The sequence below is a fragment of the Anopheles ziemanni genome, chromosome X, assembly GCF_943734765.1.
Source record: "Anopheles ziemanni chromosome X, idAnoZiCoDA_A2_x.2, whole genome shotgun sequence".
In the NCBI taxonomy this organism is placed as follows: domain Eukaryota; kingdom Metazoa; phylum Arthropoda; class Insecta; order Diptera; family Culicidae; genus Anopheles; species Anopheles ziemanni.
The window spans coordinates 5,610,721-5,623,667 of record NC_080707.1 but is presented as its reverse complement, the minus strand read 5'-3'; the positions used below and the strand labels follow the sequence as shown (position 1 = coordinate 5,623,667).

General features: G+C 46.3%; 1 protein-coding gene across 1 annotated transcript; it reads left to right on the top strand.

Moving 5' to 3' along the window:
• Positions 1 to 1,396: 1,396 nt before the first annotated feature.
• On the top strand, positions 1,397 to 2,432 carry LOC131290825 (platelet-activating factor acetylhydrolase IB subunit beta homolog). Its single transcript, XM_058320006.1, has 3 exons — positions 1,397 to 1,526; positions 1,677 to 2,006; positions 2,150 to 2,432. Exons 1-3 carry the CDS (start codon positions 1,461 to 1,463, stop codon positions 2,429 to 2,431), a joined length of 678 nt encoding a protein of 225 aa, XP_058175989.1. The 5' UTR covers positions 1,397 to 1,460; the 3' UTR covers position 2,432.
• Positions 2,433 to 12,947: the final 10,515 nt, after the last annotated feature.

Genomic DNA, 12,947 nt, shown 5'->3' with positions numbered 1-12,947 from the left:
ATCAACCAACCAACACCTTCGCCCGACACACTTTGTCCAGATCGCAGTTAAAGAAATATTATTATAACAGCAATGCGGCTAGTCCGGGCAGTACTAGCTAAACAAGCATGGAACTTTTATTAAGAATAAAGTTTTAAACTTAATCAATTAATGGTTATTATGTTTTAAAAGATGACGTCTCAATGCTTATTGAAACATTGCCAAATTTTGCGGCTTTTTTCAACATAGTACATTTGTTATTGCCAACTTAATAAACATACTTAGCATTGGTTTACTCATTCGCTTCGTTTGTTAATAGGATGATTGTTGAACGAGTTACATTTACCATGCTTGCAACATACCTGTTTCAGTATTTGGCGAAAATAATGAGTGCTGATAGCTTCGCTTCGGTCTGCTGTATTTTACAAAATCCTGTTCCATTCGGTGCGTTGTGTCTCAGACGCCAAAGTCTATCATCGAACTATCTTCATACGACGCATATGTTTATCCTGTGCAAACAATCATAACGTTTAAATCTTTCGGAGCAATCATCTACGAATACCCTACCTTAGACTTCTTGGTTGTTTCAGGTATTTACGAAATATTAACTAATTTCAGGTTGCATATTTACCATTCACCGATCGAATGCACAGAAATTCAAAACAATATACTGTCAGTTAGCTGTATGCTGTATATTTTGACAGTTTTGTCTGTTCATAAAATGCTGCCAGTGTGCTGGCAATCAGTTATTTTTATGGTTCCTTTTTAATATTGGAATAAGTGTTTTAAATGTGTATAAGCCATAATGAATGCTGAGATGTAAACAGAAAAATATTATTTATGAAACGCTTTAAGGAAAATTGTGGTTGAATGACATTTAACCTATAGCTATGGTTTCTATTTTATAATGTAGAGACCTGGTACGTTATAAAAACCCGGTATAATTGTACCCCACGCTCTTGACAGCTGTCTAATGTCAGATGCCATAAAGTGACGGAAGCCGTCAGTCTCGTAGACCAATTTTCGCACACACATTGTACATTGCGATCTGAGACACAGCCGACTGCGATTTGGCAAACGTTGATTTTCTATCGGCTCTTTGGTAATTCTAAAGGTTTCACAGATTATTTCCCTGCTAGAGCACACCGTCGGGATCTAGTAGACATTAGTTATTCGCCGGCGGAAATCATTCTACTCGGGCTTACCTGCTTCTATTGCCATTTGGTTCGTGCGTGTCCACGTTTGTTTGCATTCAGTATTTTCCTTTGTTTATTTGTGTGCGTAGTTTACGGTGCTTCTAGCGAACGCGAGAGTGAGAAGGCAAGAAGACAAGTTTGAACGTGATTTGGAAAGTTGGGCCGCTGGGCAGACCTTTTCTCTATTGTTTCGGAGCTCCTTCTTCGGATTGTCGCCGACCGGAAGTTCCACTATTGCTTGCCAGACTCGTACCAGAACAGCGAGTGGAGGTGACGATACCGACGATGAGCGTGACAACGGTGCCTGCGATTTGCAAAGATCTGGATGGGGACGACCGATGGCTGAGTATTGTGAGTAGCAACGTTCTCTTTTAGCGAACACGATCAACTTGTCGACCGTCAACCGAGTACGCGTATCAACCCACAGACGCAAAAAATGCCGGCAACACCATCTGTACCGAGCGTTCATTATTGACACCCTCTATCTTCACTACTTTCCAGCACAAGCGATTTGTTGCCGAGTGCAAGGAGAAGGATCCGGACGTGATGTTTATCGGTGACTGCATACTCGAGTCGCTGCAGTTCACCGACTATTGGAACCAGCACTTTGTACCGATGCACTGCCTTAACTTTAGCATACGCACCGACCGAACGCAGAACATCCTCTGGCGGCTGCAGAACGGCGAGTTGGAAAATGTCCGACCGAAGGCGATCGTGCTGCACGCTGGCACAAATAACATTGGCGACACGGCGGAGGAAGTGGTGGAGGGCATCCTAGAGCTGGTGCGGACGATTCGACAAACGCTGTCCGATGTTTACATCATTCTGCCGGTAGGTTGTTGTTGAAAGCTAATCTTATCATTATAACAGCGTCTCAAAAGATTAATAGTAAAAGAGTGTTCTTAGGTATCTAAGCATGTATGGGCTGTATAGTGACGCCGCTTGACTAACGATGCATTTGCGCTCCCTTCCAGACGCTGTTGCCACGCGGTCAGCAGCCAAACTCGCTGCGTGATAAAAACGACCAGGTAAACCGGCTGCTGCGGGAGCATTGCGTAGGCATCAACAAGGTGCAAATTGTCGCCATCGACGGCGGCCTTATACAGAGCGATGGTACGATCAGCCATCACGACATGTTTGACTACCTGAACCTCACGAACGTTGGCTGCAAGAAGGTGTTCGAGCCGGTATGCGATTTGCTGCATCAAATTTTGACTGAAAACGAAAAGGAGCACGATCTCACGCCATCGGAATAGTAGGACGCGCATGCATCGAACCACCTCAATCTGCTGAAGGATATTGCAACACTCTACCCCAGAGGACGGCCGATTGTCGCGTCGGTTTCGTGCTCGTTTTCGCTCATCTTTTGCGTCACATGCTTTTTTTTCATTCTCCACTGAACATGTACCATTGATTCAATTATTTCTTCTAACTTCACAATCTTCTTGAGCCGGTCTGAAAGCTGGAGCTGCAATAAGCAGTTGCGCAGTTTATCCAACAGTAGCGCCACAATAGGATTAGCGGACCAAATGAAATCAAATGCAGTTCGTTAAGCATAGCAAGAATGTGCACAGCGAGATGTGATGCCAAAATGATCTTAACATATAGGGCCCGTTCCTATATCACTTGAAAAACATTCCATTTTGCGGATTGCGCTGCAAGCACACACACACAGACACGGTTCACAGTGTTCGAACCTGCTTAGAGGTGCATGCATTCTACGATTAGTGTGATTATCAATATTAAAATTACTATTTCCTTAATTATTATTATCTTCCTAATTATTATTATCATTATTACCGTTAGCATCATAATATATATTCTTTGGATTACCTACACGAGCATTAGCTATGGCAGTTAAATTTTGTTGTTAGATTTTTTAAATGCATTTCTTTACGCTCTTGGTTCGTTTTGCCATGGAAGAGCGGTAAAAGCGAATGAAAAAGACAAAACAAAAACTCACCAAAAAATGGCAAGAAAAGCAAGCCGCTTGATAGCGAAAACAAAAATTTAATTTATGCAACAATACCAAACTAAAACAAGAAAACTGAACGTAGCCGCTAGTGCATCTGGAAGTGCATCTGGTGCATTCCACGATATGTTGAGTTAAGCGTAAATTTAGCGTAGGTGAAGGGATGCGGCAGAACACGCTTTGCTGCGGAACGATGCTCTCGACGCAGATGCTTTGCATATTTTCGTTACTTAGCAGAGAGGTCGTGACCGTGGCGAGGAAGAGAAAAACACAGACTGGTGCTGCTAGAGCGGAACCGTGGCAGCTTACAGCACATGCATGCGCTTGGCAATGGCAAACACAAAATTATCTTAATGATCTCATCTTGCACCGTTTTACATAGTTTTTCTTTTCCATCAATATTTTCATTTGAATCGAAGATTTAGCTGTTAAATTGCGTTAAATGCTCCGGTGCTGGTGAAGAAGGAACCTGCAATCGCGTCCGTTGCTAGCTCGAATAATCATTTGCCTTTGTTGGACGGAACAGATCCCGATCAAAATCGAAGAGAGAATTTATCCACCTATATAGGTTAAGGTTATAAGTTCATTCTTATCACAGTCAAAGCAATTGATCTGTTGCATGTGCTCTAATGGATTTGTTTAAGTGCGCGAATTCCGGATAAGGTTCGGATATCCAGCAACCCGTTGGAATTACCAATTACCTACAGCGATGAAGTGCGAGAGGCAAGAAAGTGAGAGAATCTATATTGTTTTACTTTTATTTATGATTTATGTAGTCCATCGCCGGCCCAATTTGTCGAAAACTGTTGCGCGTTATTTTTTTTTTTTTTCAAACTCAAACTTTCAAACAGTACACTGTCAGCATTCAGTTAAAGGACAAGTGATAAATGTCGATACTTTCGAACGAATGTAGGTACTAAAAGGGTTCGAATCCCAACCGAGACCGGACCCTCCGCTGTACGAGAGGACTGACTATCCACGTACAACAGGGAAACAAGTCTCGTAAGCCCTTAACGGGCAGGCATGACCAAGAGGTCGTTACGCCAAGAAGAGAAGAAAAAGGTACTAAAACCGAAAAGAAGAATTATATATTGAGCTTACGTGCAACCCTTTGCAATTATTACATTTAAAGCATCCACTTCTTTTGCATGCGAACAAGAAAGTTAGGAACAAACTAATCTTGCAGCAGACTAACATTAAAAATAAATGTATGCCTAGGTTGGAGATATGAAGCTGATTCTGTTGCAAACACTCAGCAGCGAGGTTTCTTAGTCTTGCGTATGCACATGATCGGTTGATTTACTTGCTACCAATCTCCTAAACAATAGGTTTTTCCTACAATTCAATTTGCGGCGACAGTCATCGAAAGGAAATGTGAATATAAAACGAGCGAGCGCTGGATACTTTCTAACGAATGTAAGGATCGATATGGAATAAAAACAGATTTCCTTGATTATGAATCAAACGAGAAGAAGTAGCTGTGATGCGTGAAGATTTTCTACAACCAAGCGGCGGGAAAGCGAACAACGAATGGCAGGGGTATGGTTTGCCCTCGATGGGGAAAAATATATTTATTGTAACACACTTTAGGCGATAGAAATAGACATATGCGCTCCGTGCGGTGCGGAAATATACGATCAAATTTCGCAAACCGACTTGCTCGGTTGCCCTTCGAGGCACTCCCTGCAATGGCCGTTGCGCTAGAAAAAACACAGCTTGTTCGAGCAATAGCGATTGCTGTTCGGTTTTGTTTTGTTAATTTAAAATCATGCTCTGTCTAGCGCGGAAAACAGTCAAACCTATTAATAGCGGTTTGGTTTTTCGTTGGGCATCGCGGATGCTGACACGCGGATATATGTGGCGGATGGGCAGCAAGCCCATGTGGGCGCGTTGCGTCTAGACTGGAAAACTAACACAATACCCTTTGCGGCATTGCACATGCACTTGGATGGTGCACTACAGGTTTCGGTCACTCAGTTTTTGTCGCGTGAGGGTAGGATCTTATGGCCACCACTCGAACGGCATGCGAATCGAATGTGGGTCGGGTTGCGGTGGCCTCGCGCCAAGCAGATGTAAAATCCGTGTACGCCCTGCGGGTTGTGGAGCGCACCGGTCGATCCGTCGGGTTCATTTCATTTCTAGTGGCTTCTAACGTGACGGTGGTGTTGTTTCGGTGATCGATTCATTCAGTTGTGTGATTTCTTCATAACACATCAATGTCCGAGCAAAAGTCGACCGGAGCCGGAGCGGACGGAACCACCGTCGACGTTGTTGGGCGGCTCAACGTGAAGAAGCTGGCCGACATGCTCATTGACAAAGGTATGCCCTTTTTTGTATCCGGCAATTCAAACTCAACCCCCTCTCACCATGCAATGACATCCATCGTTCTACGCCAGAGTACTCCCAGGGCAAGGAGGAACGTGGCGGTAGACCACAGTACTGGCTAAACTTCGGTCTGTTCCGTCCGCACCAGGGACGTCAAAATGGTCCCAAATAAAGCCAGCGGCCCGTCGCGTGCATGTTGGGATCGGATGAACGGCATCCATTCTGTTCGATGTCCATCGCCGAAGGTTGGTTAAGCTGGAATTGAAGTTAGCAAAACATTTTGAATAAAAACATTATGCGGCATTATTTTTCCGTTTTCTTTTTCGCCATCGCACTAAGGTCATGTATTTAACGAAGGCAAGGAAATTGCTGGTGGTATTGCGTCGGCTTGCTTGAAGTAATACTATGTTAAAAACCTTACCCTATTGATGAAAGCTATGTATGTGTTGCGGAACATCGTCTGTAAAGGACAATAATTTCATTGTTCTACGTTCCATTAGTCGTTTGAGACCCTGGTGATGGTACGCTCTCCTACTAGAGGCTGTAAAGAACTTAACTACAAAACCCCTTGCAAGAGAGGTCCTAAATGTTGCAGCATGGCCAATTAGACAGACATCTTGATACGGTTCCAAGGCCATCCACGTTTCGTATGCCTTCGCAGGCTCGTTGGCTCGAAACAACCACATTACCGGATGTTGCAGCTAATCTGATTTCGGTCGCGTGGGGATTGGTCTCGCCCGCCGGACGGAATGTCCGGAACGGAAAGCGGATGCGGCGTCCACCCAGAAGGTGCCCGGAGTAACAGTTAATTAACAGCCGTTATTATGACGCGAATGCAACGAACACATGGCAACGCTGCCATGGATGGTTTCATTTCTAACACCGCCTCGGACACCGGTAATGCCTGCGTAAGCTACGGAGGCGGACAAAGCCACCGGCGAGCTGGGAAGTGGGATTGCCCGATGCTAGGTGACCGCACAAACCCCGTGCCCCTGAGGTTTAAGCGTAACGGAAGCTGCCTCATCCTTCCGCCGTATCATATGGCGGGTTTGCCGTTGCTGTCACCAACGCAACTCCAGGTTTCTCGGGTTCGGACACTGCACGAACCGCCACGCTCCGATAGCTTTACCTCATCTTGCTGTTTCTTCCTTTGGGTGTGGGAATACTCTCTCTCTCTCTCTTCTCGGTTTATTTCTGTTGGTACGCGACACCGTGCTATCGATGAAAGCAATTAACAATACACATCCGTGCACATGCCGTTTCTTGGTGGTTTACCTTCACCGTCGGCTCGAAGTCACCCGATTGGAGCTGATTAGTACAAACCGAAGATCCAATGGGTCCGCTTCCCAGCTGGACGAAGCAGTTTTAGTTGCCTGTTTTTTATAGTGTTTGCATTGTCAAGCTTTATCCGTACCAAATTGCCAATGGGCTGGTGGGACCTTTCACACACATTAACTCCGCACTATGGCTGTGGCGAACGTAATGCAGTGCGGATGTCCTGCGAGGCTGGCACTTGGGTGCGTGTGGAACACTTGTGCGAGTGGTTGCGTTTGACGTGCAGCTCGTTGAACAATCGGTCGGCCGGAATCGCACCGCATCAAGTGGCCCAATACCATCATCCGCAGTGGCGCTTTCAAGAGGATCCAACCGACGGTTGGGGCAGCCTGTCAATTGTGAGTGACAGGTGTTGCTTGTTCGTTCGGTGCAACCGGCCGTTCGAAGCTCCCCCCCGCCACTGCCGGAGCATCCGAGTTGTCTGCCGCGTGGAATTTTATTTTATCATGTATCCATTACTATCGATCCCAGATCGGTGCCGTTCCGTGCGCTTGTTCGGGTTAAAACCTCATCACTTTGTTGACAAACCATCTAACTGTCTCCGTTTCGACGTGCCTGAGAGCGGTTGATTGTCGAAAAAGTACCGATAGTGATCAGTCGGTTCTATCCCACCACCAAGACCTAGGGATAGGACTTTCTCGACGTTCGGCGAAACCTTGGCGCGTGCCTGTGAATAATAATAACCATCTTATCAGGCCAGCTTTGGGCCACGGATACACTCTCCGCCGGTTGGGCGATGTTATCTGCGTTTTTCGCGAAGTCTAGTTTCAACGGTGGCAGGGGTTTACTTGCCCATTCGGGGCTCGACCTCAGCTTCCCTCCGGTTTTGCCTCTCATATCGACCTGAACTCGACGGTTGTTGACAAACGCTCAGACGAAGCAGCTTCTTTTCACTCTACCCCAGTGAAATAATAAACCAAATTGTTGCTGACAATTTGTGTTCCAAAGTTCCATACCGGTTGCGTTGTAAAATCCGCATCAGCTTGGCGGACTTGTCATCACGTCGACGTCGACGATGGACGTGAAGTTAACATGCATTCGATTTTCAATAGTTCGGGCAAGTTTTTCGGAGACACAACCGTTTGATGTCAGCCCGAGGCGCTGGCTGTCGCACTATCCGCAAGCAGTGCCGGTTCTCTTCAGGCCGCAATGCTGCAAAACGTACCGATGTTCAAGTAAACTTTCGTCGTGAGATCGGGAAGGAAGAGAGATAAATCAAATTGTATCAAACAAATTCGATGTGTTACAGTGCCAGTGACGTACCTTGCCTTGCACGAGGCAGCAAACGAAAAGGAACCAACCTCAGGATGTACGATTTACTTCCAACCGGACAAGCAGATCAAAGAGTTCAGGTAAGTCTGATTCAATTTCGATGTTGTTGTTTTATTTACTTGCTTGTTGCGCCGTATGGTATGCTTGAAAGCTGACCTAAGGTGCTGCAGCTGTTGTATTTTGCCATGCAATTTCAATCTTGGAAGCATCAGTGATCTATCTTGTCAATAAAATTGTTTACTTTTTAAGAGATTGCAATCGACCTGAATTAATTTTCTCACGCACGTGAGATTCGGAGCGATTACTCCCGAGATAAAATGTTACCACACCGGAACTCTATCTCCATGGCGCGATGCATCTCGGGTTTCGGGGGCTTCTAGCCGTCGCGGGAGCAGGAACCGGTCTTCGGCGAAAATATGAAACGATCTGCATGTGATCTATTTGTCTTAACTCACCCGCCACATCGGCACATCGGAAGCCGGCGCTTCCCTCCCTGGCCTCCGGCTGCTATTGAACGGAAATTAAAAGAAAACAGTGTCAGTGCAAGAAGCGCAAGCTTATTATAGCCACTTGCTCGCCATAAGACGTCGACGGCGTGATATGCGAAAACAGTAGATTTTTCGTACCGCTTCTGTTTTCTCACGCCCGTTGCCCCTCTCCGCTCCATTTCTCTTGTGTTTGTATAAGATTGCTGCGTTTATTTTTTCTGACCTATGTTCTCGTCTTTTGGCTCCCGGTTGGGGCAGAAGCACACCACGTTACCTGCTGATATAACGTTGAGCAAACATAGCAATTCCAATTTCCTACGCAGGAATGCCACGTGCACCATCATCGGTTGATTCATCCATCATGTCGGCTTCCGCATGGGGCTTTTCGTTTCCCAGTTTTGCTTAAAAAACACTGCAGCTGATTATGCAGGAAATTGGAACAAACACGCGGAATAAGATACTGTCAAAAAATGGTACCCGAATGTGTGGAGTTTGTCGTGTTTCATCGTATCTCACCCTTTTCTTGGAAGAAAACAACGGCACTGTTTATGCTAAACACGGGGCATATTCTTTTTTTGAATCTTCTGAGGGCACGGTTTTGATACAGGGAGGCAACTTACGTGACCACCCGGGATTATTTACCAGGAATGCTTTTGCGAACTCGTGTCTCTGTTATGACACGTTAGACAGCGGAAAGGGAATCAATGTCGGAAAGTTGTTTTGTTAGGTCCAGTACTTTACTCTTACTTCTCTACAGTAATGCCACAAATAGATTATAGTTTGCGTAGATTGCATTCCTTTTCCCGCTTGAGGCGTTTGTGGCCAATGTTGAAAGTTATTCCGCTGTCAAAACGGAAGCAACCGGAACTCCTGTTTCAGTGTGTGTTGCTCTTTCGTTTTTGCGTATAAGAGTAACATTCCACTGGGAACGCTGTCGGTTTTTTCTTCCTCAGCCATCCCCCGATGTCTAGATGATGATGATGAGTCCCACCTCTTACCCCAACACAGGTTTGAGAATGGCGGAGTTATCATAAGATATTTGTTTAACCTTTAAAGCAAATCACGAAGTGGTGGGATCAAAGTGACCCTTCACGAAAAAGACCGGTCAGCTCTCTTTTCCTTGCGTACAGCGGTTAGCACAACTTCCATAAGACAGGAGTCGTGGAACCGCTCTCCGGAGTGCACGGCCAAAAAATGCTCTCTCCTATTCGTGTAGCCGGTATCTCCCTTATCCAACATATGGAGGGGAGTTACCACTTTCCAGGATTGGCAAATTAAGCAAACCTTATCCGTGTAACAATAGGTCACGTCGAAAAAATCATCAATGGATGAATTCGAGGCGCCTGCCACGTGATTGCACAAGAGCGACCGATACAGTTCCTACAGAAAGATCAACTTCAAATTTCCACTTTTACGCGCGCGTGTCTCAAAGATATGTTGTTCCATTTTTTTTTATTTACATTTAAATTTGCAAAACAAAAATCTCATCATCATCATCTGTGAGATCGTGATGACAAGTGCAATGCTTACAAACATTAAATTTTGACAATACACATCTACGAGACATTACACATTCTACAGGGTTCTACTTTACTACCTGCTTTACGTACACGGCACACAAGCGCTTGAACTCGCGAACGTTTGCAGCCTCGGCAATCTCTCTTGGCATGCTGTTGTACCATTGTATACCTTTACAAAATAGTGAATTCCTGGCAAATACTGTAGAAAAGTTCGACGTCCTGGGATCATGAGCCCTACGAGTGTTGTACCGGTGAACGTCAGAACCCCTAACTACTCTCTCTCCAAGGTACCCCGGTAACAAGCCCCTCAGGAGTTTGAATATTAGTATCATAGTCTGATACACTATCCGCTGCTCTACCGACATCCATTGCAGAACATCCAGCATAACAGCAGACGGCGTGTACCGACTACAACACAACACTAACCTCATTACCCTATTTTGCACTTTTTGCAATCTTTTGAGCTGTGTCCGATTGCCGAGGAACAATATTGATGGACAAAAATCAAAATGCGGTGAGATAATTGATTTGTAGAGGTGAACTTTCCCAAAAAAATTTAGGTTGTTCCCCAGTCTACTTATCACCCCACACTTCTTTGCCACCTTAGCGATGACCCCATCAATATGTGCACTGAATGTAAGCCCATCGTCAAGAATTACTCCCAGATATTTGACCTGGGAGACTCGGTCAATTGGTTCCGTGTTGATGGCGATGGAAAGCTGGCCGATCCACTCCCTCCTCGACATTACCATGTAGTGTGTTTTACTAACATTCAATGCGAGTTTCTTGTATTTCAACCAGCCATCCAGAGCCACCAAGTCTGCATTCAAAAGGGACTCTGCCTGTTTGACGTCCTTTCGCGATATAAATATTACTGTGTCATCAGCAAAAAGATTTATCTCGCAGGAACGTAAGACCTGCTTCATGTCATTTATGTACATGATAAACAAAATTGGTCCAAGAACACTTCCTTGTGGAACCCCAAGGGTGTTTTCAATAGGATCTGAAACAGATTTTTTGAAAATTGTCCTCTGGGTTCTACCTGTCAGATAATCGCTGAACCAACTGAGTTCCCTCCCCTCAATACCGAATCGTCGAAGTGTTGTGAGCAACAAGGGTCTCGATATTGTTTCAAATGCCCGTTTGAGATCCAAGAAAACCGCAAGTACCGGTTGTCCGCTATCCATCAACCCCTTCCACTTTGCAAGCACCAGGTTCAGTGCGGTTTCACAGGAATGTCCTTCCCGATACCCCGACTGCTCCCGGGCGAGCAGGCCGTTCTGATCCAGGTATTGAACCAATTGGTCTTTGATCACAACTTCCAGGACCTTCTCGACAGTGTGAAGCATGTTGATGGGGCGGAACTCCTCCGCCTTGATAGCTCCAGTCAGTTTTGGAATGCCTTTGGTCTCCCGGAACCGAGTGGCTGGAGAGGTCGAGGCCGCAGCCACACGCTCCGAGATCATGAGCGGGTGTCGAAGAGCTTGTTAACTTTAGATTGTCCATTGTTATGAAACGAAAGACTCCGGACGACGTCGCTTAGCACAAATCCTTCGGGCTGGATGGCAGTGCCTATGGTCCGATCGCGCCATTTCTTCGAGAACTTGGCAACGCCTCGGAAACTCCAAGCCTAGGAGTGCGCAAAGTTTGCTGGAAAGAGCTGAGAGGGAGTTAGCGGAAAATGGCAAGAAAGGAGTTGGACCCGACCAGTTGAGGGCTGAATAAGCTTGTCGAAATCTAATTTCAGATTAACAATGGGGCAAAGTAAAACTTTCTTCTGGCCAACGGCCGTCCGCGTCTGGACGGCTGGAATATGCAGGAGTTCGTCTGCTGCACCGTCTTGAGACGGGGCGTTTACCCAGCTCATGGTGGGTGGGTGATGAGTCAATGAGCGCACCTTCGAGCTCGCTCGAGACCGTCGGCGGGCTGCCGAACTATGACGAACACGGTTGCCTATGCACGAGGTTTTTGCAGATTCTCCCATCGGTCTGGTGCGGTCCTCAGCTAGAATGTGTCCCCAAGATCTAAGCTTGACTTTCAAGAGCACCCACAACCATGGGAACGAACCAAACGTCCTGGTCCGGTGGACAAGGTATCAGAAACTATCGTCCGTTGGATCTCTGCCCCCTCCTCCCCCCATCCCGGTCAGTTTCCAGAGCCTTTTGCCTTTCGGATAGGCGCTGCGTCCCCAAATAGTAATCATAATAATTTCATCTGCTCGTATGCTGTTTTGCATAAATTTAATTTAACTTTCGTACTATCATTCATCTCCTCTGGTGCGCCGGCGAAGAGCGGCCACCGCCCAGCGCCAGGGATTGTTGCGTCCGGGGCGAGTTCGGTAGCTGGCGTGGAGTGTGTAAGAAACTGCAATCATCCCGTACACTCCCTATCGCTTCCCGCTTGTTAGTTCTTTTCCAGCTCCACCGGAGCAGAACTTGTGCCCGGGCACAAACCGGCACCGGACAACTTGCTTCCTTAAACCTCGGCCCAATACCGAGCGTTATGAGCCGCTCCATCGCTCATACTGCAACGGTCAATATACAGCGTGGGAACAAAGTGCCGATCGACTAACAAGTTGGTTTTGCTCGTGTTCCAACCCGATAGGTTTCACTTGATTTACTGCCACCAGATACTGGAGGAGGAGAAGGAGACTGACGTTAGGCGGACGGGGTTCCCAACGCATCTCCCTGGCCAAGTAAGCAAATCTTTCCATCACCAATCTCTAAAGGGAACGTTGGTTTACATCAATCCACCATCGTGTATGTGAGAATGTGTCACATAATACAGTTGTGCACAAATGCGTACTGACCGCCATTTTGGAGGGTGTCATGGGTATCTCCTCGCCTCTGTGATAGGTCTG

Coding starts and splice junctions, on each gene's coding strand:
- LOC131290825 (XM_058320006.1), top strand. CDS start 1,461: ATGAGCGTGACAACGGTGCCTGCGATTTGCAAAGATCTGGATGGGGAC. Junction 1,527..1,676: donor ACGACCGATGGCTGAGTATT/GTGAGTAGCAAC, acceptor ACTACTTTCCAG/CACAAGCGATTTGTTGCCGA. Junction 2,007..2,149: donor ATGTTTACATCATTCTGCCG/GTAGGTTGTTGT, acceptor GCTCCCTTCCAG/ACGCTGTTGCCACGCGGTCA.